Source organism: Oncorhynchus masou, chromosome 23 (genome assembly GCF_036934945.1).
Source record: "Oncorhynchus masou masou isolate Uvic2021 chromosome 23, UVic_Omas_1.1, whole genome shotgun sequence".
NCBI classification, from domain to species: domain Eukaryota; kingdom Metazoa; phylum Chordata; class Actinopteri; order Salmoniformes; family Salmonidae; genus Oncorhynchus; species Oncorhynchus masou.
The window spans coordinates 56,275,642-56,303,622 of NC_088234.1; the positions used below are offsets into that span (position 1 = coordinate 56,275,642).

The 27,981-nt window shown below is 40.7% G+C and overlaps 1 protein-coding gene across 2 annotated transcripts in view; it reads right to left on the reverse strand.

Moving 5' to 3' along the window:
• The window catches only part of LOC135511083 (regulator of G-protein signaling 7), a 60,660-nt gene that overhangs the window by 22,060 nt on the left and 10,619 nt on the right, over positions 1–27,981 (reverse strand). For both annotated transcript variants that reach the window (XM_064932593.1, XM_064932594.1), the window contains exons 3-5: positions 7,973–8,069; positions 2,817–2,867; positions 154–260 (exon numbers count right to left, since the gene is read on the reverse strand). In XM_064932593.1, the coding sequence (XP_064788665.1) occupies positions 154–260; positions 2,817–2,867; positions 7,973–8,069 (255 nt within the window). The remainder of the gene's footprint in view (positions 1–153; positions 261–2,816; positions 2,868–7,972; positions 8,070–27,981) is intronic.

Consider the following 27,981-nt stretch of genomic DNA (forward strand, 5'->3'; position numbering starts at 1 on the left):
AGCCCAATAAGTCCCTGTGGATAAGCGCTCAATAAAGACATATGAATCCTAGTCCTCCATGTGTGGTCTGATATGGATTGGATCAGATACGGTAGACAGTAGGAGTACATTATAGTACACATAAGAGCTATGCAGCCTATGAATTCACTGTACCTGAAACCTGTAGAAAGTGCCATCGTCTTTCAGTGTGAGTACATGGTCTGATATGGGGAAGAAGTAGCCGTGGGCAGCCATCAGGGTCCCCAGGTGAAGGGCCTCCACTGGACAACACAAATAAAATCCTATAATTTTCCACCATAACACCCCTAATATTCCCACTGTCCCCTTTGACACACCTCACTTCCCCCCTTCACCGGGGTATGGTAAATGAGGTCAGTTTAGTACCGATGGGGATGTTTACCTCATATGCCATACCCTTGTCACCTCTCCTAATGTAAAATTAAACCCATTCTATTTTTATCACTATTTCTCTGTATCTAGAATGTATGTAAGACCCAGCAATGCATCAATAAATTATCACTCATTCATGTTTAAAGACATGTTTACTGATAAATGTGAGTGCCCTTCAAGTGTATTTGCATGTGGATTTGTGTGTTTATGCATTTTGTGCTTGAATGAGATTGTTAGTCTGCATGTTAGATGCAATGTTTTGAAGCGAAACAGCAACATACTGTAGTGATATTAGCAATTACAGAAAGAACCAGATAGCTTCCCTACAGAAGACTACACACAGATTGCATATATTCAAGCATTCTGAGAGTGGATTTGCACATTCATCTAAATTAATGTCTGGTTAGAGCTTCACACACTGTGGATATCAAACAGGCTTGAAGACAAATCCACTCACCCACCCTTTAGTCTACTCAATGTTTATATTTCTTTACTTTTAACAACTTTCTGGATTGATAGCACATAGCCCTAAATCATGCATTTATTACCACAAATTGTGGTATACCCAGAAGTATACAGCTACTCCGTAGGCTAATCGGATTCATATCCTAAACTCAAGAGGGAAAAGGATGAAACAGGAAAATAAAAAATATTATTTCTTAAACTGGAATAGAAATTAGTGTCTGGCTTGGGAAGAGTATCCTCAAATTGTTATTCCTTAGCTAAAGTACAGCTGTCTGACTTGATGACCCCTGACTCTACTCGTATGCCCTGTAATAGTCTTTAAAATGGCTGAGCCATTCAAATGTACACTTCCTCCTAAATACCCTGCAGACTGGAGATTATAATTAATTTGAGGTCATTTCTGCACTAGTATGTGGCTATGGGTGTATTGGTACCGTCCATTTGTATTCTATAACATTTGTAACCAAATGTAAACTTTCCTCACAGAACCATTGCGGCCTCCAACAAGATTCTCTCAGGCTGAAACTGTGTTTCAGTGCAATTTCCTGCTCTTGTAAGACCTTGTCAGTGACGACACAGTAAAGTGAGATTCCTCAATCAAACCCCTTGAAGTCAAGCAATCAAAAGGCTTCACTCAGAGCTCTACCCTTTTCAGTCTGAACCTGTTTCCTGCTGAGGCATAGGAGCAGGTATTTCACCCTGGCTACAGTCCTTTTGAGAGTTCTCCAGTGCTCCAGAGTCCTTGCGTGGTTTATGAAGTACTATTGAGTCAGCTTTGTGTTAGAAAGTGATAAATGTGTCACTAATGCGGGGGAATCGACCCATCCATACCAACACATGCACCAGAATGTACACACACACGAGCTCTCCTCTAAATCAGTAATAGGGGTTATGCCTATTGCCTCCCTTTGTCCGCCATTGAAAAGCTTCCCTCTGAGTGACCTGACCTAAAGTGGCAGCATCTACTAGGTTACAGTATATACATGTCTTAAAAATCTATAGCTTTAGAAAAGCCTGCTACTGTACACTGAGGTTTTAGAGAAACAAAGTTCTCCACTATGTTACAATGATTCTAATTAGCCATTGACAGGGATGCTGGCCTTCTAGGCAGAGTTCCTCTGTCCATAAAAGGCCAGCATCCCGGAGTCGCCTCTTCACATATTGACGTGGAGACTGGTGTTTTGCGGGTACTATTTAATGAAGCTGCCAGTTGAGGACTTGTGAGGCGTCTGTTTCTCAAACTAGACACTCTAAACTACTTGTCCTCTTGCGCAGTTGTGCACCGGGGCCTCCCACTCCTCTTTCTATTCTGGTTAGAGCCAGTTTATATTGTTCTGTGAAAGGAGTAGTACACAGTGTTGTACAAGAGATCTTCAGTTTCTTGGCAATTTCTCACATGGAACAGTCTTAATTTCTCAGAACAAGAATAGACTGATGAGTTTCAGAAGAAAGTACTTTGTTTCTGGCCATTTCAAGCCTGTAATCGAACCCACAAATGCTGATGCTCAAAATACTCAACTAGTCTAAAGAATGACAGTTTAATTGTTTCTTTAATCAGCGCAACAGTTTAAGCTGTGCTAACATCATTTCAAAAGGGTTTTCTAATGATCAATTAGCCTTTTAAAACGATAAACTTGGATTAGCTAACACAACGTGCCATTGGAACACAGGAGTGATGGTTGCTGATAATGGGCCTCTGTACTCTTATGTAGATATTCTATTAAAAATCTGCCGTTTCCAGCTACAATAGTCATTTTCAACATTAACAATGTCTACACTGTATTTCTGATCAATTTGATGTTATTTTAATGGACAAAAAAGTGCTTTTCTTTCAAAAACAAGGACATTTCTAAGTGACCCCAAACGTTTGAACGGTAGTTTAACTGTGAATGATTCACTGTTTCACATATCTAGTGTCACATAATAGGAGACATAATAGGACACTAATAAGCATGCATTACCTTGATCTTCAATATTCAGGTTTTTGATCATCCACTGTACAATGTCAGAACCTGGAATGGAAAACCACACACATAAATACACCCAAAGCATACTGTATACAGCACCTTTTAGCCCAGTGATGTAAACTATAGACATTATTAAAGGGGAAAAATGGGATTGCTACATCTATTTGTGGACTTATAAATCAATGATATGTACCCACTAATTCTTGAAGAATATAATGTATAAATGCCTCATAAGCTTAGTTCAACTGTCATACCCCATCACAACCCAAAATATAAGCTTGTTTTGCTCCATTGTTTGTAAACAATGTTATTTTAAATAAACATTGCATACTCTCACAACATAGTTAAAACTATAATTTGGATAGTATTGACGGTCAGTCCTTGCATCCAAAGCTGTATCTATGGATTTAAGAGTGGTTACATTTCTCCAGCCCCCTCCCTCATTTGTTTGCAAAACATTGGTGTTGTAACGGTCTTCTTCCTCCTCTGACGAGGAGTAGTAGGAAGTATCGGAGGACCAATGCGCAGCGTGGTAAGTGTTCATGATATTTTTAATAGACCACAGAAAAATAGACCACAGAACAATTTGAACAATTTGAAATAACGAAACCGAAACAGTTCCGTGTGGAACACACAGACACAGAAAATAGTCACCCACAAATCAAGGGTGAAAACAGGCTGCCTAAGTATGGTTCTCAATCAGGGACAACGATTGACAGCTGCCTCTGATTGAGAGCCATACCAGGCCAAACAAAGAAATACCAACTCATAGAAAAACAAACATAGACAACCCACCCAACTCACACCCTGACCATACTAAAACAAAGACATAACAAAAGATCTAAGGTCAGAACGTGACAGGTGTTATGTTTGTTTTTGTTATTGTTTGAACTCCAGATTGCCCCTTTAATACACCAGAGTCGGCCCATTAATTACATGCAAATTCATAGCATGTGGGTGGGTAATTGGCAGTCCAACACACTATGCTTTTATTACCATTAGAAACCACCTACCTCTGTTCTCATTCATACAAATTACACCCCTGATAGTGGCTGGAACAGTCATGGCAGAACCTGTCTCACCAATGCTAAGGACAACATGGCTCGTACATATCAGAGCTATATATTTAGAATGGATTTAAAGCCATCATTAGTGCACGTAAATAAAAATGATCTTACAAGTAAATAATCTTAACAGCCCACAATATTGAGTGCAACATCTGGCCTCAAGCCATCTTCACACCCCAGCTCAACCACTGGTTTTCACATGGCTTAGATAGAAAAGTTATTATCACTGTGTCTCTCTCTCCATCTCTCCTCTCTAGGTGTGGTGTAAGAGATGGACAGAATGTATTAAGTGAAGAAAAGGGATCATCGGGGTCACCAAGAGATGGAGTGACTCTCCACACCTGTCTCTTTCTTCCCCTGTCTCTGAGATGAGCTCCTGAGGACTCGCCACGTCTTACCACAACTTCAGAAAAATAGGTGAATTAAAAACTGTGGATAAACTAACGCAAAGCAGAACAATAATGATCAAACGCTGAAATACATCTTCAGAATGCCTGATCCTTTTCTTGGTGTTGTAACTGGATTGCATTTCTTAGACCCACTTTTGCACAACTTGAAATACAATTGTCATCAATGAATACAAAATTCCCTGTAAAGTGTTTGTTCAAAGAATATCAACACGTTGTTTTCATCAGAAGAGAAAATATTGTGACCTATGTTGGTCTTGTAGTCTTAGCTGCTGCCACTAGACCACATATAATGCTGCAGCATGGGTTTGAATCCGGCCCACTACTATTTCAGCAATCCTCTTATTATTTTAAAAATATATAGGTCCAGTATCTTTTCTACATACTTTATATTTGCTTTTTTGTTGTTTATGTTTACAAGTGTGTATATGTACATTTTTTGTGTTGTAATGCACAAATCATTTAACCCTGCCACCTGACCCTGCCACGACCCACAGTTTGGGAAGCACTGTTTGAATTAACGCTGTGTTTCTGCTTGCTGATGGAAAGTCAAAAAACCTATGAGTAGACCAGCCTATGTATTGAATACACGAACATGTGTTGTGATGAGAATTGGATCCTGTACACTATGTGCTTACTTTCAATTTTCTGTTTTGAACATGAATGATATTCGGTTTGATGTGTATGAAATTGTTTGGTGAATTATGCATAAAAGGAGAGTATTTGCCCATAATTCTGCACATTTTAATTGTTGTATGTCCAATTGTGATCATCGACTGCAAATAAAATGTATTGATCAACTGGGATTTATTTTAAGACAGGGTTACTTTCTGTTTTGTCAGGTTAGACTCAAGAGAAATGTTTGTGTTAATCTTTTTTTCATCAAAAGAGCATCTGGTGTGTTCATTTGATGAATGTGTTTATCAAATGCATTTACTGTTTTGCAAAAGGCCACAAAGTTCAGTGTCTTGAGTACACTGTTTTGAAAATTGATAGCATTTACAGAAAACTGTAAGATAACAGCCAACTAGCATTAGCATATCCAGATAAGATTGATCATGGATTACCATCATTAATATAACCAGTAAAATTCACACCTTCAGCAATTACTCACTTTCTAGGAGGTTAAAATGGTGAGATGTGTGAGGTAATCCACTACAAGGCTATCCTGAAAATAGTGTAATGTTATGACAGCATGTATGCCTTCGGGAAAGTTTTTAGACCCATTAACCTTTACCACATTTTGTTACGTTACAGCCTTATTCTAAAATGGATTAAATTGTTGTTTTTTTTATCCTCGTCAATATACACACAATAACCCATAACGACTAAACAAAAACAGTTTTTTATACATTTTTGCAAATTTATTTTATAAATTTAATTTATTTTATACTTATGTAAATATCACATTTACATAAGTATTCAGACCCTTTACTCAGTACTTTGTTGAAGCACCTTTGGCAGCGATTACAGCATTGAGTTTTCTTGGTGCTACAAGCTTGGCACACCTGTATTTGGGGAGTTTTTCCCATTCTTCTCTGCAGATCCTCTCAAGCTCTGTCAGGTTGGATGGGGAATGTCACTGCACAGCTATTTTCAGGTCTCTCCAGAAATGTTCAATCTGGTTCATGTCCAGGCTCTGGCTGGGCCAAAGACATTCAGAGACTTTTCCTGAAGTCATTCCTGCGATGTCTTGGCTGTGTGCTTAGGGTCGTTATTCTGTTGGAAGGTGAACCTTGGCCCTAGTCTGAGGTCCTGAGTGCTCTGGAGCAGGTTTTCATAAAGGATGTCTCTGTACTTTGCTCTGTTCATCTTTCCATTGATCCTGACTAGTCTCCCAGTCCCTGCCGCTGAAAAACATCCCCACAGCATGATGCTGCCACCACCATGCTTCACTGTAGGGATGGTGCCAGGTTTCCTCCAGAGGTGACGCTTGGCATTCAGGCCAAAGGGTTCAATCTTGGTGTTATCAGTCAGAGAATCTTGTTTCTCATGGTCTGAGACACTTTAGGGGCCTTTTGGCAAACTCCAAGCGGGCTGGCATTTGCTTTTTTCTGTGGACTTGCTTCCGTCTGGCCACTACCATAAAGGCCTGATTGGTGGAGCGTTGCAGAGATGGTTGTCCTTCTGGAAGTTTTTCCCATCTCCACAGAGGAACTCTGGAGCTCTTTCAGAGTAACCATCACAATTGGTCACCTACCTGACCAAGGCCCTTCTCCCCCAATTGCTCAGCTTCCAAGCATTAGGAAGAGTCTTGGTGGTTCCAAACTTCTTCCATTTAAGAATGATGCAGGCCCCTGTGTTCTTTGGGATCTTCAATGCTGCAGACATGTTTGGGTACCCTTCCCCAGATCTGTGCCTCGACACAATCCTGGCTCTGAGCTCTATGGGCAATTTCTTCGACCTCATGGCTTGGTTTTGGCTCTGACATGCACTGTCAACACTGGTACCTTATATAGACAGGTGGGTGCCTTTCTAAATTATGTCCATTCAATTGAATTCACTACAAGTGGACTCCAATCAAGTTTTAGAAACATCTCAAGGATGATCAATGGAAACAGGTGCACCTGAGCTCAATTGCAAGTCTCATAGCAACGGGTCTGAATACTTATGTAAATAAGGTATTTCTGTTTTCTGTTTTTAATATATTTGCCAGAATTTCTAAAAACCTGTTTTCGCTTTGTCATTATGGGGTGTTGTGTGTAGATTGATGAGAAAATATACATATTTGATCAATTTTAGAATAAGGCTGTAGCGTAACAAAATGTGGGACAAGTCAAGGGGTCTGAATACTTTCCAAATGCTATGTATGTATGATGCATATGTATGTATGTATGTATGTATGTATGTATGTATGTATGTATGTATGTATGTATGTATGTATGTATGTATGTATGCATGTATGTATGAAAATACCCTAAATAAAACATTCTGTGACATTCTGCATTGTCGCTTCATACAAACATTTTATCTTACATTCCGAACGCTTGAGTGTAGAGTTGTATTTAAAATATGTAGCTTCACTGTCTAAATAAATATGGAGGGGAGTGTATACGTGACTCAATTAACAAACTATTGTACTGCAGCTACTACTAAATAGGGGGCATTTCATTTTAACTGAATGCTGAGCAGCACTGAATAAGACTGAACAAAACAGTTCCTCCATTCATCCTGTGGCTGTGCTGTTCATTTAGTCTTTCTATGGACTTCATCTTGGCTCCAGAGTACTTTACTGTTCCACGATCACCACTCACATTACATCAACTGTTCTGCTTGTATACGGATTCTAGGGAAGGTCACTAGTGACTTCCTGAATAATGGCAACTCATATCTGTTGTTTGCTAACCTGCAAAAGGAATACGCATGCTCCACTTTTGCATAAAGTATTAAAGAGAACAAGACACATTTAAAAGGCTATCTAGCCTTCAAGTTTCCATTGTGTTCAGTTTTGAGTGTCGTTTCTCAACTCTAGGTTCTCTTTTCAGAACTCTGCACAGCTCCCTGCAACATTATAATTCATTTTGGTATTCTGTTTCATCTCTGGTTTAGATGTATGGGTTTCCCAACCACAGACAGCTCTCCCAAGTCAGTCAGAAGCCAGAAGACTTTATTAGCTGGCATTACCATTTCACCGTTTACAATATATTACAACACAAGCTTTAGGTAAGATGTTTACCTGAAAAAACACTTGGAATCTTGGATAAAAAACTTTTCACAGTGCGGATAGGAATTCCATTCTTCTCATCCTGCATGCGGGCTATTACGTCCTCCATCTGGAAGAAAAGAGAGAAGACATAATGTTAGAAATTATCAGTGGAAATATAGTCAGGAGACTGGGGAAAGTGGCCGGAAAAGGCTGCTGTTGTGAATGGCCTCTGTGACACAGCTCTGGGACGTATATTTGCAGCAGACCCACTGGGCACAGACGGCAATTCAAGGTCTATTCCACGTTGGTTAAACGACCCTTCGTTGAAATGACATGGAAACAACGTTGATTCAAACAGACACTTCTCATATCAATGTCAGTTTATGTTACTGGATTAGTGATAATTTAGTTTATCAACCCTAATAGCAAAGTGTCTGCCTAATATTTCCCCATCCTATGTGTCTTAAAAAAACTGGACAAAACAAGATGTCACAAAAAAGACATCAGAGAAATATAAAAGGACATTGTGATGACTGAATCACACCTTCAAGCTAAAACCTAAAAGAAATGAGACATGACAACCTGGATAAAAACAGACATGCCACAGAAAGGCAGATCTGCATCGCAACTATCCAGGATTGGAGCATTGCTATGGCTCAGCTGCCCTGGCGGAAGGCCCTATTTCCAGAAACAGACAGGACAGAGTGAAGTGAAGCGTGGCCCGGATTCGTCAGCCTTCACGGATGGATGCCAAAAGATATCCCAAAGTAGCCCTCTGGCATAAATAAATACAATGTAACAATGTGACACACACACGTAAACACACACACACACAGACACAATGCAATGCCTGCTGTTCTATATCTACTCTATAGACTTCAATGTACTTCCCATATACTGTATCATATAGGATAACTAATTGGTAACCATTAGGGTTTGTTGGTTAGTGTTGGTTACAAAAGCTCATTTTCAACCCTCATTGATTGCATTTGGTTAATTTGACTGGCTGCCCTGTGCCTCGTCAACTTTCCCCCTCAGTCTATACAGTATCTTGACAACTACACTCTGTAAATATTTTCTTCTGGAAGCTGTCCCCTGGAAGGGATTTTCATAGACTGTATCTATGAAAGGAATCGCAGGACCACATTGTCTGATGCAACATTTGAGGGATATTTATTACAAATACATGGCCCTCAGACTGAAAATAACAAACACAATAAGAAGGCCTCCTTGCAGAGACACCTCCACTCATGTTCTCCCAGGCCCAGAACCCAGGAGACCTGCAGCCCCACTCCATAGCACTCTACTATAAACCATTCCCACTGGTCACAGGTACAGCTCGTCACCTGTGATGAGGGAGGAGAGAGAGGGAACAAAGACAGAACAAATGATAGCACAACATAATAACATCACATATCCTATTCATACACATACTTAAGAATAATGGATCAAGGTGTAATGATGAAAGTATGCATATGTCACAACCAGATCTGTTTCACCTGTCTTTGTGATTGCTTCCATCCCCCTCCAGGTGTTGCCCATCTTCCCCATTATCCCCTGTGTATTTATACATGTGTTCTCTGTTTGTCTGTTGCCAGGTCTTCTTGTTTGTGAAGTCAACCAGCGTTTTTGTATTCAACGCCTGCTTTTCCCCAGTCTCTCTTTTCTCGTCCTCCTGGTTTTTGACCCCTGCCTCTCCTGACCCTGTACCTGCCCGCCTGACCACCCTGCCTGCCCCTGAGCCTGCCTGCCATCCTGTACCTTTGCCCCATCTCTGGATTACTAACCACCCTGCCTGCCCCTGACCCTGAGCCTACCTGCCTTCCTGTTCCTTTGCCCCTGTTGCTGTAATAAACATTGTTACTTCGACACGGTCTGCACCTGGGTCTTACCTTGATTCCTGATACAAAAAACTGTCAATTTATGAAATATGGATTATGATACTGATTTATCTACTGACCAATAGAATAAAGGGTAAACACATAACAATAAATATTCATACCTCCACTCTGTCATATTCAGCCCCACTTCTAGATATAGATGGCAGGCACCCCCTGAAGGCCTCCCTTCACAGCAACATTACCATAATGTTATTCTTACAGTGGTCATTTGCAAAAATGCTGTGGCTGAGTACCTGAAACTGCCATGTTAGTCTCAGATACCATTACCTAAGCACTGGATCTTTGTACAATAGTCTAAGATAGAGGTGCTTACTGAGAAATGGTGTTCAATCTTCAGATACGTCCAATGGCAGTCAGTGCAGTTTAAGATGAGGGAGGACGGCCTTATTTCTATTACAGCATATTGGATTACTTTCATTCATATTCCATTCACCCAGTTCAATGTAACAGCAATAGGTTTAGGCTACAACATGATACTCTTAATTTTCTTTATACCCATCATGAGGTTGCTACAAGCTAGCCTATGAATGAAAGTTTACAACGCAGGTGCACACTGGTCGAGAGACAAATTCGAGGTGACAGACAGTGACATTCAATACCGCCTTGCACACTCTTGCCTGCATCTAGCTGATATAGGGTGTAATCATTAATCTAACAGTTGCAAACAAGAGTTTCTACCGGACAAATGTATACCCGTTTTGTTCCATTTGCTTCCGTTTAAGATACATTTTTCAACAGAATGGGCGGAATGAATACACCCCTGATCATGCATAGACAGAGTTCACTCTCATAACAGCCATGTTGTATTCCTTCTCGCATCTACGTTATGCGCTCTCCTCCACTCACCTCTTCCCTTCACTTGTGGACTTCAATGCACAACACCTCAGCTGTATGTGACCAGGCGAACAAAAACTTTCCAAGCCAAACCGCTACACACAGCCTACATTGTTGTCCCCATATTAGCTAAAGTAACGTCATAGTCAGCATAGCTAATGGGACTAACGCATTAGTAAAACCGCTACAATCATGCAGTAGCGTTAGTGTACAGTCAGTAAGCAGTAACACCAGCGGGCCCCGGTGGCAATAAATTAGTAATACCAAAAGCTAACCTTGACTTGGAAGAGTTCCAGTGTTGTGTTGGATAGTCCTAGCCAGCTAGCTAACATAGCATCCCCTCTGTTTGAGCAGGGTGTTACAGTAGGATAAACTAGCTATCTGCACTTTTTAAATGTTTTTTCCCGCCTCCACTGAAGGCGATGATTTCATTTGAAGTCACAATGGACTGTTTTGTTGTCCTAAGTATTTGATGACAATAACACATAATTGCAATTGCTGGACACAGTAGCACAGCAACCTAGGATGTACCAACGTCTCAACTGAAATAGAATATGGAACAGAGTAGAGAAGACACATCTGTAATCAAGAATAGTAAATACAACTGCATCAAATATAGATATGTAAACACACAAGTCCTTATTAAAATCAATTCACCAGGGCAACCAAGACATGCAAGTCACAACTCTTTTGAGAAAATGGAGAATCTTACAAAAAGTGCTTGCCTCATTTCAAGTACCCTGAAGCCAAAACCTATTGAGTAATTGGCTTGTAATGGCCTGAAAGAACACAGGTATTGAGTATAAAGAGTATGGGGTAACAGAGATGCCTATCTAACGTGTATGTCCTCCCTCCTCAACGGGTACAACTGCTGCCAGACAGATAGAGGATCGAACGCCTTGCTGAACAGCTCTCATCAGATCATTCTGAGCAAGTCTCTAACAAAGCACTGTCACTATGACAACAGAGATCCTTAGGTAAAAGACAGCTGCTACCAGTATTCACAATGCCAATAGATTATCCATACAGTAGCTAAATGACAGCAGGCACATTGAGAAATGAAACATCCTGACACCTTTTTAGAACTTAGTTACATGATTCACTGAGCTAATCGGCAGGATAACAGAGTGATGATCGATACTTCACACTGTCTCTCCCTCCCACTGAAAATTTTTTTCTGAGTACATATCATGAAGAAGAGTGTTTCTCTCTTGTACTGAATGCCTAGAACTACACCTTGCTGCCTTTTTACAGCGAATTGCCTGTTTTCTGAACACAAGTATGTAAATATGGAATGACTTACAAAAGCTCCAAATATAATAAAGGCTACCACTTTGCTATTCCAACTACAGATGTGGAATCTTAATTTGATCACTCTTTTGTTGCTTAGAAATGCAAACTTGTTGTATTTGAGCTTTAAAAAGTTTGTCATTTCCACTTTGACATTTCAGACTTGATTTGCCCTAATGAAAAATGTATTCATCCACTACACAAAAATTCCCCTTAATTATAATCCACATAATAATTTACATTTCCTGTTGTTACAGTATCATTTTCCTGTTGTAGCAACTGGCTCAAATGAAGATCCTACATCTGTAGTGTATAATGTGTCTCAGAATTTTCAAGGAGCGCCAATGAGCATTTGAGACAAAAGAACAAACATTCACTTTTTAATGAAGCACTAAACTTTTTACTCTGCTTCATACATCTACTCACTTGAACTGCTCGCTACCAGGAAAAAAGAGAGAAAGGAAAGAGTGGGTTTCTTTTACAGCATCACCAGCATGGAAGTGGGACAATCATCCATCACAGAGGAGAATAATGGAGGAGCTTTTCATTTCCTCACAGTGGGCCTGCTGCTCCTGTAGGGCTTTACAGAAGCTTCATGAATTGCCCATTTAACGACAATGGCCTATTGTGGCAGGTTTGTGTTATCTTGTAAACATTTACGTTTTATACTGCAGCACCATGATTGCAGATTTTGAATGAAAGCTGTGCATTCGGATTGTGTGTATTATGGGGCTTTAAGAAATGCTTATCCTGAGGGGAATGGAATTATCCAGCTAGTGTTATCTGAGGAGGACACAAGTGTAGATTTTTACACAGTTATAGTTACCCTACACACTTCTATCACAGTGTTCTAGAAAGGCAACACTGTTGCATGTCACACATATAGCACAATAAATACACCACACATTATGGAGCATACAGGCAGATTTAATGCAGATTTGAGTGAGAATTGGTCATGGACACTTCCTCTTCCCGTTCCATTTTTAAATCATCCACTACACAGAGAATTGCTCACAGTCCTCGGGCATGATTTGTGGCATTTTGAGTGAAAACACAGTTATGTCGACAAGCAAATAAGAAACACAGTGTTGAACAGTGTGATGCGTTTGCATAATATGGATTCATTCCAAAAACACAATGTTCTCCTCATGCCTTAGGCAAAAACAGAGCATAGGCTTGTTTGAGATCCTCATTCAAATGTACATGCCATATATGAACAGATCTAGAGAATAGAGTCAAATGTGAATAGATCAATTCTCTGACTTGGTGGCTTTATCAGCTAAATCCATCCAAGACTGTGCCCTTGTTAAATAAAGTGTTTTACATTCAAGCTCATATAGTGTAAATTATATGGAGAAATAAATTATTAATTTAATAGCCAATGTTATAAAGGTATGCTGACCTAAGATATTAAAATGGTCTTTATTCATAAGATACCTTTCTAGATTCAATCCCCCACGTTTTAGTAACCATTTTCACCTCATTTCAACAGGATAATTAACTTGCAAACATATCAGGCTTAAAACTCATCCTTCTTGCAGAGAACCGTCAAACATAGTGATATGAGCTTACTGTTTGAGAGAGAGGCATCATCAAAAAACACAAATGATAAATGATTGAAAAATAGAAAACCAATCAACTACTTTGATCATCATATTTGCAACCCCTGCATGTGTCACAATAATATTCTGTATGTCTATCAATCGACCGATGAGCTTCATTCAGCATATTCCATAATGCCACTCAGTGTCCAACTTTTCAAAATATGAAGTGAATAGAAATATATGACATGTTATAATGTCCCAATGCTATAACGGACATCTTCAGATGTAATATCAATTACATTTACACATGAAGCTGTCATCATAAAATATTCGCTCTGCATTGCCATAGCCTACTGTTTCATCATCTAAACTGGGTATTCTGAGTGAAGTATCTGGTTACACATATATTGATATTGCTCTGCCTCTGCAGCTAATAAAGATAGAAAAGCAATGATGCCAAGTGCCAAAAATACACTACTGCCTCTCCAAGAAACCCTCCCCCACCCCCCAATCCCCCTCCCACCACCCAATCCCCTTCCCCCATAAAGTGGCACAGTGGAATATTAACACATGGCAGACAGACATTGAAATGGCCAGTACCTTCAGGACAGGAGGGAGAAGTTATTGACCTCCTAGAGACAAGGTTAGTGCAAGAATGACATGAATTTTAAGTACCACTCTGTCTATGTCTCTTTGTTACTAAGGCAACATCGGAAGACGTAGTACTGCAACGACATCACAGTTTGCCAGTCGTTAACAGGAGACGGAGAGGGAGTGGGAGGATACTTAGGTCCTGTGAAGGAGAGCCGCTGTACCGGGAAAACTGGGAGGAGAAGGGAGTTTGGTTTTGTAACTGGAACTGTAAATACAGTCATACACATGACTGGCAGTATTTGGTTCTCTCTCTTCCTCCCTTTCGTAGGTACTAGTAAACCTGGAGCACAGTCATGCTGAAGAGGCTGCATTCTGGCTCACAGCAGGACTGGGCTAGAGAACATGAAGAGCAGATGCCTGAGTACAAATGGTGCCCGGATAAGAGACGCTTAGCCATGCAAATGAGAGGCTCACTTCCAGAGGCTTCTGTTTTGTCACACCAATTCAGGGAACTATCCATTTGTAGGAGAGTTATGCCACAACAAACATGAGGAAGAACAAGCAACATTCGCCCACATCAGTAAACGATATCATTATCATAACGTCATTGTCATTGTATTTTCCCTTTGAAGACACTGTAATGGACCATAAAATGAATAGTACATTCTAACCCAGTGGGCACAGCAATTCATCTAACCCAGTGGGCACAGCAATTCAACTCTTCTTTTCTTCTTTTGTCTCCTTTTGTAACTCTCCCTCATTCGACACAGCAGTTTCCCCTCTGGCCCCTAAAAAGTGCCATTTGAATTGACAACATGAACTTGCACAACAACCTGAAGTGGACAGACAATGAGCGAAAGAGCGACATGTCTGAACGTTCTACCCCAGTTCACAGTTAATAATATACAGGTGTGATTTCTAAGAGGGTTTTGACGATAGCGTTCTCACTCTGTATTCAATTTAGATTGTGTTCCAGATGGTTGCCCGACGGAGACACCAACGTTCCTATTCTGCTTCGAATAATTATTTTCAGCTCAGATGCTCATACATACCTCACAAGCCATGCCACCATGGGTTTCTTCACAGTCCCCAAGTCTAGAACAGACTCTAGGAATTGCACAGTACTACATAGAGCCATGACTACACTCATGCTAGCAGTAAAATCTGATTTTGCACACGCACACATTGTAATGTTGTTGTATTTTAGTATTATCCATTTTGTATCGTACGTTTGTAATAAGAGAGTAATAATATAATGAAGTAGTGTATGATGTATTGTTTTATTGATGATGTGGGCTGTTGTGTTTTTGTTGTGATATAATTGTTTTAATCCTGTTTGTACCCCAGGAAGAGTGCCTTGACAGCAGCTAATAGGGATCCTAATAAATACAAATAAAAAAATATACCAAGGCCTATACTCTTCTACAGTCAATCACCCATCCCTTTGAATTTTCAAACCAGTGAATTTTCATCAAAGGCAAGCGTTTGGAACATGCTGCCCCCATTTCTCCTACGTGTGAGCTTTCAGGGAGAGGGAGAGAGAGAAGAGAGAGAGAGAGAGAGAGAGAGAGAGAGAGAGAGAGAGAGAGAGAGAGAGAGAGAGAGAGAGAGAGAGAGGAGAGAGAGAGAGAGAGAGAGAGAGAGAGAGAGAGCGAGAGAGAGAGAGAGAGAGGATTGTGACTCCCTGGGTCTACTGTACCAGGCTCACAGGATGTGGTTGATCGAAGCTGGAGTCCAGAGGGAATAAGCCAAATGTCAGGATACCTACAGGGGATTGTTGAATTCTCTCTCCCCCTCACCCCTCCCCAGGGAGAATCCTGCCATTCCCTATCCCTGTATTGGAAGCTGAGCTGTGAATCATGGATGTGAGGTAGGCCTGCTGCCTGGAAAAACGGCAGCATTTATCCTCGTTTGACATTTTGTCTGATTAACAGGCGAGATATTCCTGGCAGGAGTTTTATGCCAGGTCGCTTTCTCATTTCTTAGCTGGTTTCTCCCCCCCCCTCCCCCCCAACACCACCATTATAATACACCTCCCTGTATTTCTGCCTGTGTGAATGGAAAGATCTCAGATAGACATGAAAACATGAAATGACCCCGGATTCGACAGAACATCGCTCAGGGATGCACAAATACAATACAACGTTCAAAATGCGTGAATATTTCCTTTAAAGGGTACTTCATTGAATATAACAGGCTTATTGGTGCATAATTTGAAGAGTTAATTTCCAAAATGTTATATCCACCAATTTGTCACATTTGTGTTTTTTCACCAGAAATGATTGCTTATGGATGGGTACCTTCATGTGTGTGTGTGTAGAATATTACTGTTTTCAGATTTTTTATTCATCTATTTAGTTTAGTAAAATGTGTTTTTTTGCTAAACTATATTTCCATAGATTTTTTTCATTATTTGTCATTTTTATGTATTATTTTTACTTTTTTTGTGTGTATATATATATATATATATATATATATATATATATATATATATATATATATATATATATATATTTTTTTTTAAATTATACCCCTTTTTCTCCCCAATTTCACGGTATCCTCAATTTGCTGATCCACAACACTGGGGCCCTACAAGGATGCATTCTCAGCCCTCTCCTGTAATCCCTGTTCACCCATAACTGCATGGCCATGCACTCTTCCAACTCAATCATCAAGTTTGCAGACGACACTACAGTGGTAGGCTTGATTACCAACAACGACGAGACAGCCTACAGGGAGGAGGTGAGGGCACTCAGGGGGTGGTGCGAGGAAAATAACCTCTCACTCAACGTCAGCAAAACAAAGGAGATAATCGTGTACTTCAGGAAACAGCAGAGGGACACCCCCCTATCCACATCGACGGGACAGTAGTGGAGAAGGTGGAAAGTTCTAAGTTCCTCAGCGTACACATCAAGGGCAAACTGAAATGGTTCACCCACACAGACAGCGTGGGGAAGAAGGTCCTCAAAAACTTCTACAGATGCAAAATCAAGAGTATCCTGTTGGGCTGTATCACCGCCTGGTATGGCAACTGCACCGCCCTCAACTGCAAGGCTCTCTAGAGGGTAGTGCGGTCTGCACAACAAATCATCGGGGGCGAAGTACCTGCCCTCCAGGACACCTACAGCACCCGATGCCACAGGAAGGCCAAAAAAGATCATCAAGGACAACAACCAACCGAGCCACTGCCTGTTCACCACGCTATCATCCAGAAGGCGAGGTCAGTACAGGTGCATCAAAGCTGGGACCGAGAGACTGAAAAACCGCTTCTATCTCAAGGCCATCATACTGTTATACAGCCATCACTAACATAGAGAGGCTGCTGCCAATATACAGACTCAAATCACTGGCCACTTTAATAAATGGATTAAATAATGGTATCACTAGCACTATAAATAATGCCACATTAATAATGTTTACATATCCTACATTACTCATCTCATATGTATATACTGTATTTTAAACCATCTATTGCATCTTGACTACCCCGCATGGCCATCGAGCATCCATATACAGTATTTATATGTACATATTCTTATTCCATCCCCTTAAATTGTTAGTCGTTGTGAATTTTTAGACTACTTGTTAGATAATACTGCATTGCTGGACTGGAAGCACAAGCATTTCGCTACACTCGCATTAACATCTACTAACCATTTGTAAGTGACCAATAAACATGTATTTGATTTGATGTGTTACAGTCCTGTCCCATCGCTGGGAGAAGCGAAGGTCGAGAGCCGTGCGTCCACTGAAACCCAATCCAGCACTGCTTCTTGACACAACACCCACTTAACCCGGAAGCCAGCTGCACCAATGTGTCGGAGGAAGCACCATAAACCTGGCGATAGAGACAGCGTGCATTGCACCCGGCCCGCCACAGGAGTCGCTAGAGCGTGATTGGACAGGAACGTTCCTGCCGGCTAAAACCTCCACTAACCCGGACAACGCTGGGCCAATTGTACGTCGCCCAATGGGTCTACGGGTCGCGGCCGGCTGCGACAGAGTCTGGACTTGAACCAGGTTCACTAGTGGCACAGCTAGCACTGTGATGCAGTGCCTTAGACCACTGCACCACTCGGGAGGCATATTTCCATTGTTCCATTGCTGGAATGAAATGTTCGTATCCTGTGATATGTGGTTATCTGTCCTAGCTATCTTAAGATCAATGCACTAACTGTAAATTACTAAAATGTCAAATGAAAATGTTTTACATACAGTACAGATCTCATATTACTCTATTGATTCATTTTTTAAAACATGTTTTTAAATATTAATGTCACAAATGTATCATTTGAACAGTTCTTTATGAAAAATGTAGTTATTTAGTGGATATATATCGTTTTGCAAACAATTATCATTATTTGTCTCTCTGAAATGAAAATATCAAGTGATAGATTTCAAACAAATCCATGTCTGTCACTGAACCACCCGATGCCATTGTTAGATACTGAAAAAAACATACCAATCTCTTTCATAAGTTCTTTAAACAGATAATTTACCAACATTTCTGAAAATGGATATATAGCGTTTTGGAAATAAACTCTTAATTTCTACTTAAAATATCAAAGGCCCTCATTTGGTGGAACGACCCTGATACTGCTGTTTCAGTTACTCTCCCAATAATCCATTTTGATGTTTCTAATGCTTTGCAGCCATTGATCCATTGTAACTGTTTCTATTGCTAAGTCTGCCTTTACAGCCACTGTTTATACCGGTATGTCCAATGCTGTCTCTGTTGTATTTGTATGTTGTTCTTTCTGTTTCTATTCCTTTGCTGTCGCTAAGGTGTCTGTTGATGGGTCTATGGTTTCTAATGTTGAGTCTAGGCTCTCTGTTGTTGTTTCTGCTGTTTGGACGGCTGTCTCTCTGGCTGATAGTGGGATAGAGATCCTGGGGCAAGGCCTCTCTCTCTCGCTGTGTCTCTCAGTGGGCGGACGGTGGGCGAAATGACTAAGCCAAGGTTGGTCGTGTGCTGGAACAAATTCCACTGAGAGCGTATAACGCTGCCCACCTACTGTGGTTTCATCACTCAAACAGCCTGCTGAAAATTAATAAATAAAGTAAAAAATAAAAGATGCATAATCATTTTCTGCAGTGTCTAACTGAGCTGGCTGAGCTGCACTGATGACAATTCAGCCACAGGAGATACTGATGAGAAAGAAACCAGAGAATATAACTACATGACATGACCATGACCATGTTTATGAGGGTATTCACAAAACATACAGTTAACCCTGGCCTATAAATTTATTTTATATTATTGATACTACTGTATGTATCTCTCTTGTACTCTATGAGAGCGCAATCTATTCATCAAATCCAGTTTTATAATGATGTGATGTAGCAGCACGGGGCATTACGTCCATATACACCAACCACAGTGCATCCTGGGGGTTAGCATCTGCTGATTAGCTATGACACAGCGGGGGGAGTTCATCAAACTTTAACCCAGTTTAAAGATTCAGAGATGGATGCATTTTAACAGTTACTGATCATGTGAAACAAGGAAATGTACCACAGCAGTAAGTTTTAATAAGTATGGCTCCACCCAAATTGGGGCAAGTACTGTATGTAACTACAGTCTAAATAGTCAGGGTTCACATCTAGAGCTTGGGACCATTAGGTTCTATCTGCAAAAAGATGATTCTGAGATAATTGGCTTTAACATTCTGAATCCTCATTGGTTTGAATGGTGTCAGCAATTTTTATCTTGTATTCTTTTGAACTTAACAACATGAATTGGGGTATATCGGTAGAGAACATTGAACAGAACAAGGCTAGGTCAATAACTCCTTTTTGACATGAATGCAGATAGAACCTTATAGTCCAAAGTTCTCAACATGTGAAGAGTCTCATCTTTGGACAAAAAAAGACAAGGAAGGAGAAGGGGGGAGGTTGTGGAGGAAAACACAGATGCATTGGGAGTGGAGGGAGAGGGGGATGGCTTCTATTTTTAGGTCCTGATAACATGAGAGAGAGAGAGGGAGAGAGAGAGAGAGAGAGAGAGAGAGAGAGAGAGAGAGAGAGAAGAGCATCTCTAGCCCAGCCAAGCCCCTCCTTTGCACGTGCAACAGACGCTCGGGAACGCTCTGTCTCTCAAATACCAATGAGTTGGAAGCAGCTGGATCCTAACGGGCATTCCAGGCCACATCCCTGTCTCTGGAGCAGAGAGGGACTGAGAGTCAGATGGGACAGACACACAGCCAATAACCTTAGACTGACAGGCCAAATAATGCTAAAATTGTATGGAGATCATAAGTGTTTTGATACACACTATTGATACATCTATACTGAACATTCTCATACTTGCTAGAGGGCTTGTGATGGTCTGTTGGAGAGCAGGTTGCATCAATAACATCCTTCCAGTTATTCATTCGACACACTCATGAAAGGACAAAGGAGAAGCAAGATAGCTGAAAGAATCCAAATCAATCTACAAATGCCGTATCTTAATTAAGATCCTCAAATTAAGATCCTACATTTGTATAGTAAGGCACAAAAAATAGCTTACCATCTCCTAATGCACTGCTTAAGAATCAACCTTGTTTTTACTCTGCAAGGTTTGCATGCTTCCATCAGCTCCCGCTGGCACTGTACTGAGAGGATAATACATGATCTACCGGTTATCTCTGGCACAGGGGGATATAGAGATGTAGGATCTTAATTTGAGCCAGTTTGCTACAGCAGAAAAATAATTCTGCACCACCAGGAAATGTGAATTATGTGGATTATAATTAATTAACATTTTTGTAGAGGTTGATACATTTTTCGTAAGGGAAAATCAAGCCTTTTTAAAACTCAAATACACTTTTATGTTTAGAAAGTTCTCCTGGAACAGGGTGATCAAATTAAGATCCTACATCTGTATAGGCTTTGTAAAGTCTGGGGCCTCTGTAGAGGCTTAACAAGAAGATGGAGAAGCCTGTTAGCCACGTCCAACAGGAGGACACAAAGTCAACCTGAGACACACAGGAAGCCCAGACAGAGGATTGTACATCTGATTTATATGGCATTGTACAAGGCTGCTCGGTAAGACGCGGCCCCTTGTCTCAAACTGAAGGATTGCTGACAGGGTTTTGTCTTTCACTTCTCCTCTATCTTGGAGAACTGTTTAATTGGTTGTTCATCAGCTTGGTTACAGCTTGGTTGTTATTTTTAAGTGTTTATGTGGGAAACTGGGAAATCATTGCATGCGCTTCTGGGTGCAGGCAAGCACACACACACATACACACATACTGTACACACACACACACAAACCCTGACACATTCCTCACACCCTCAGTTAGCCAGAGATCTGTTGGACACCCTGTTGAAGTGTTGGAGATAATAGCGTTTGACTGAGTGCTGGTTGTCATGGGAATGCAACCATCAGTAATCCCAGTGGAGAGTGGGGAAGAGTGAAAAAGCATAACTTTTCCAGACACTGGTATTGTCCACAGGAATGTCACTTTCCAATTAGTAGATAACCAAAGCAGGGAGACTGAAACACTCTGTGAGGAAAATAATGACGAGAAAAATGACTTGCGTTTTCCTATGGCGGGTACGTCTTGAAAACATCCTGGAGCATTTCTGCAACTGTTTAACCATCCTGAATGTAGTCTCTTTCATAGCTTCAGGATAATTTCTAGGGATTTGGACAGAGTTGCACACTACCAATTAATTTAACTAGGGAGGCTTTAATTAATTGCACCATGTTAAACTAATGAAAGTAAGAAAAGTAATTTTGATACCAATTATAAGGGTTCATTTTTAACAGAGCTGGAAGATGAATTTATCAAATTAATACATAGACTGGAGAATGAAAATCCCAATATAAGTACAAGTTTATCAATGTAGTTGACTTTTGTAGTAGTAGTAAAGTAGTTGGCTTTTGTAATACTAGTATTGTCATCATTATTAATATCAAAATCATGGTACATGTACGGACAGAAAAACACACAAATACTATTACAGCAAGACATTATATGGGTGAACAGAGACAATGCAGAGGCACAGAGAGCCAAGATGGAGACTGGTGATGTGAGCTAGGGCTATGGCTGCCAAGCTGAACTAATGGCATGAAGCAGTGAGCTGGGTTGCAGGTGGAGACAACTCGATGAGCTGTGACCGCTGGTCTATGACTAATGTGACTCCATATTGAGGTCACAAATAAGCACTGAAATATGTATGGTAATTAGTCATGTAATTGTCATAGGCATGATGCAATACAGTATTTATTTTAATTTGACTGTTAGTTATTACAAACCTTGTTTGGTTGAAGGACTGACTTATTCCAAAAATACATCATCATAGAACAGAATCAAGACAATCCCCTCGAATAACAGAGAGATTTGATGTGACTGCAACATAACATGCTTATTTAGAGTGTTCCTACCAAAAAAGCTGTGAATCATGGGTGAATCAACATTTCATATGGGAGGAAAAATAATTATGCTACGCAGCACCTCAATACATTCTCTCTCTCGTTCTCTCTTTGCTCTCTTTCTCTGTCTCGCTCCCTCTTTGTCTCTCTCTCTCTCTGGACTTCAAAGGAGAGAGAGAGAGGGATGGTTTGCTGGTAGGACTTCATACTGGGTTGGGGGGGGGGTAGAGAAAGAGTGAAAGAGAGAGAGAGTAGAGAGAGAGAGAGAGAGAGAGAGTGAGGAAGAGAGAAAGGAGAGAAAGAAGAGAGAAGAGATGAGGTGGTAGCAAACAGAGGAGAGCGAGTGAAATAAATAAAAGGAAGAACATTGCGAGAGAGAAGAAGCAGGATGGACACACCGACACATCTGAGATCTAAGGGGAAAGCAGAGAGACACAGTTAAGCCAATCCGTCAGTTTTTTTCCCTGCAGTCGTTAAGAGCTGACCATCTCTGAGCTCATTAAGCTCATCAGTGGTGTGGCCAGACCCTGCTAATCTGCCATTAGATGGAGAGTTGTAATTAAATGAATCAGACAGACAGACAGACAAGGCCTACGAGACCCTGAGTCAGCTATCCCTTTAATACCTAGACGTCCTCAGCCCCTTGTATAATACAGAAGGAAATACAGTTTAGTATGATTATAATGCTAGCCAACAACGGTTAGGCTTTTCACAGGAGAGAGAGGAGAGATGGCCAAATGTGTGGACACTCCCACTGCCATACCATGCCAGCAAGGGAAGTAATCTAGATGTACAGGCCATTCTGTATTTGGTGCGTCAGTAATATGCAACAGTCTGCCAAGGAATAATGATACATATTTTACCAATACTTTCATAATCTACTGATAGTGGTCTGTAATGTCCTACTTTTGGAGTAACATTTGGCATAGACTACTATAAAGACAAACTCAAGCTGTTCCATTTTCATAGACAGCAGGAGATACAATTTCTAGGATTGATGTCATACAGACATAGCATCTTCATTAGAGCCAGTTTGCCACAGAATAAAAATAATCCTCCAGCAACAGGATATGTGAACTATTATGTGGATTATAATTAATGGACATTTTTGTAGGGGTTGATACATTTTTCATAAGGGAAAATCAAGTCTGAAATTTCAAAGTGGAAATTACAAAAATTTAAGAAGCCTTTTTAAACTTTAAATACACTTTGATGTTTAGAAAGTTCTCCAGCAACGGGTTGATCAAATAAAATCCAAATAAGATCCTACATCTGTATAGGCTTTGTAAAGTCTGGGGCCTCTGTAGAAGCTTAACAAGAGGATGGAGACGCCTGTCAGACACGTCCAACAGGAAGACACAGAGTCGTCCTGAGACACACAGGAAGGCCAGACATTGCAGGAAAGTTCTCTTGCAACAGGGTGATCAAATTAAGATCTTACATCTGTATGAGTCCTAGCCTTATATGCAATAGTGGAAAAACACCAACACAGAAATGCCTACGCAATACAGCATCAAAATCACTATTTCCTTGTGAAATATATTTTCATCCCTTTTGAACTAGAGGTTGTATGTTTTCATATACACCCACATGAAAACATACCACAGTTTACTATAAATTACTACTACAAAAGCCAACTACTTTGATAAACTAAAATACTACTTACTTAATCATTAATACTGTTGAATACTATACAGACGCTGTAGTATACCTCAATCATGTGTAGGACTTACTATAGAATGGTGTAGTATACTGTAAAATACTATAATAAATATTACAGTATACTAAAAACCGCAAAAACACTACAGTATACATTAGATCATATATTGTGTTCCCTACAGGTTATAGAAAAGAGCAGAAGCAGAAGAAGTTCAGACCTCAGTCCTATCTACCTACAGGTTATAGAAAATTTGCTCTTTTAGTAGTTTGTCCAGTAGGCTTCCTCAAGGCCAAAGCCTCCACTGCTATGTCAAAGATAATAAAACAAAAACGCTGTAATAAATACTACAGTGATGTCCGCAAAAACACTAGAGTAATTACTATAGTACAGTTGAAGATGGGAGTTTACATACACCTTAACTAAATACATTTAAACTCAGTTTTTCACAATTCCTGACATTTAATCCTAGTAAACATTCCCTGTCTTAGGTCAGTTAGGATCACCACTTAATTTTAAGAATGTGAAATGTCAGAATAATAGTTGAGAGAATGATTTATTTCAGCTTTTATTTCCCAGTGCGTCAAAAGTTTACATACACTCAATTAGTATTTGGTAGCACATGTCACACCAAATTACGTTCATCTCTAGGAGACAGAATGCATCTTCATCCTCAGCTGTATGACGGCTGTGTGGTCCCATGGTGTTTATACTTGCGTACTATTGTTTTTACCGATGAACGTGGTACCTTCAGGTGTTTGGAAATTGCTCCCAAGGATGAACCAGACTTGATTTTCATATGATGTCAAGCAAAGAGTGACTGAGATTGAAGGTAGGCATTGAAATACATCCACAGGTACACCTCCAATTGACTCAAATTATGTCAATTAGCCTATCATAAGCTTCTAAAGCCATGACATAATATTCTGGAATTTTCCAAGCTGTTTAAAGGCACAGTCCACTTAGTGTATGTAAACTTGTGATACTGTGAATTAAGTGAAATAATCTGTCTGAAAATAATTGTTGGAACAATTACTTGTGTCATGCACAATGTAGATGTCCTAACCGACTTGCCAACACTATAGTTTGTTAACAAGAAATTTGTGGAGTGGTTGAAAAACGAGTTTTAATGACTCCAACCGAAGAGTATGTAAACTTCCGATTTCAACTGTATATACTACTTTTTTTACCACAGTATTTATACTATAGTAAACTATAAATAATACAGTATAGTACAGTCATGTCCGCAACACTACAGTTAATAGTACAGTATTCACTGAAGTGTTTATGCGGACTTTAGTCCGCAAAAACAGTACATTGATTACTACAGTTAAGTCCACAAAAACAATACAGTGAATACTATAGTATTTAACCATAGTATACTATAGCATTTTTTCATGTGGGCAGTCGTTATTTCCGCTGGCCTACATAGCACACAAAGGGCTTCACACAAAGATTCCTCGGATCTGCCAATTAATGAGCCTCTCACTGAATGAATTTGAATGCTGCTTGGGGGAGCTTGGCACTTCACAGCTCTTCACTCCGTTTCATATGATGTACAATTGCAAGGGCCTGAATAGACCTGATACCCAGTTGATGATTCACTGTAATATCTGTAGACAGGATTTGTTTTACACAGCTGTGTTACCATGGCAGAGGCAAAACTATAGGCTTGTTCCTACATAATGCCCTGCGTGTTCACCACAGTATGCTCTCATCAATCAACAAATCAATAATCAATAGTGCAATTCATTCACACATGCTGTATATGGTTTGTAAGCACAATAATATAAATGAGACCAATATTAAGTAAGAATAACAATAACGGAATCATACAATAACATTTGCTCAGCTGTGTATTTAATGGTCATACATGTACTCTAGAGAGTGGAGAGAAGAACTCACCATTCCACTCACTGGCTGCCAAGACATGAAAAACAAAAGCCTGAACTGCCATACACACAACACAAGATCAGCCCGCTTGAAAAACCTTTTCTGCAGATTCGAGCTTCTGGCTAAAGAGACAGAAGAAATGCAAATCAAAAGAAACACAGTCACTCACACCCTCAAACAGTCTCTCACGCCTTCAAACAGTCACACCCTCAGTCACTCACACCCTCAAACAGTCCTTCACACCCTCACACTCTCAAACAGCTATTTACACCCTCAAACAGCTTCTCACACCCTCAAACAGTCACACCGTCAGTCACTCACACCCTCAAATCAAATCAAATCAAATTTTATTTGTCACATACACATGGTTAGCAGATGTTAATGCGAGTGTAGCGAAATGCTTGTGCTTCTAGTTCCGACAATGCAGTAATAACCAACAAGTAATCTAACTAACAATTCCAAAACTACTGCCTTATACACACAAGTGTAGGGGGATAAAGAATATGTACATAAAGATATATGAATGAGTGATGGTACAGAGCGGCATAGGCAAGATACAGTAGATGGTATCGAGTACAGTATATACATATGAGATGAGTATGTAAACAAAGTGGCATAGTTAAAGTGGCTAGTGATACATGTATTACATAAAGATGCAGTAGATGATATAGAGTACAGTATATATGTATACATATGAGATGAATAATGTAGGGTATGTAAACATTATATTAGGTAGCATTGTTTAAAGTGGCTAGTGATATATTTTACATCATTTCCCATCAATTCCCATTATTAAAGTGGCTGGAGTTGAGTCCGTGTGTTGGCAGCAGCCACTCAATGTTAGTGGTGGCTGTTTAACAGTCTGATGGCCTTGAGATAGAAGCTGTTTTTCAGTCTCTCGGTCCCAGCTTTGATGCACCTGTACTGACCTCGCCTTCTGGATGATAGCGGGGTGAACAGGCAGTGGCTCGGGTGGTTGTTGTCCTTGATGATCTTTATGGCCTTCCTTTAACATCGGGTGGTGTATGTGTCCTGGAGGGCAGGTAGTTTGCCCCCGGTGATGCGTTGTGCAGACCTCACTACACACTGGAGAGCCTTACGGTTGTGGGCGGAGCAGTTGCCGTACCAGGCGGTAATACAGCCCGCCAGGATGCTCTCAATTGTGCATCTGTAGAAGTTTGTGAGTGCTTTTGGTGACAAGCCGAATTTCTTCAGCCTCCTGAGGTTGAAGATGCGCTGCTGCGCCTTCTTCACGATGCTGTCTGTGTGGGTGGACCAGTTTGTCTGTGATATGTATGCCGAGGAACTTAAAACTTACTACCCTCTCCACTACTGTTCCATCGATGTGGATAGGGGGGTGTTGCCTCTGCTGTTTCCTGAAGTCCACAATCATCTCCTTAGTTTTGTTGACGTTGAGTGTGAGGTTATTTTCCTGACACCACACTCCGAGGGCCCTCACCTCCTCCCTGTAGGCCGTCTCGTCGTTGTTGGTAATCAAGCCTACCACTGTTGTGTTGTCCGCAAACTTGATGATTGAGTTGGAGGCGTGCATGGCTACGCAGTCGTGGGTGAACAGGGAGTACAGGAGAGGGATCAGAACGCACCCTTGTGGGGCCTAGTGTTGAGGTTCAGCAGGGTGGAGATGTTGTTGTGTTGCCTACCCTCACCACCTGGGGGCGGCCCGTCAGGAAGTCCAGTACCCAGTTGCACAGGGCGGGGTCGAGACCCAGGGTCTCGAGCTTGATGATGAGCTTGGAGGGTACTATGGTGTTAAATGCCGAGCTGTAGTCGATGAACAGCATTCTCACATAGGTATTCCTCTTGTCCAGATGGGTTAGGGCAGTGTGCAGTGTGGTTGAGATTGCATCGTCTGTGGACCTATTTGGGCGGTAAGCAAATTGGAGTGGATCTAGGGTGTCAGGTAGGGTGGAGGTGATATGGTCCTTGACTAGTCTCTCAAAGCA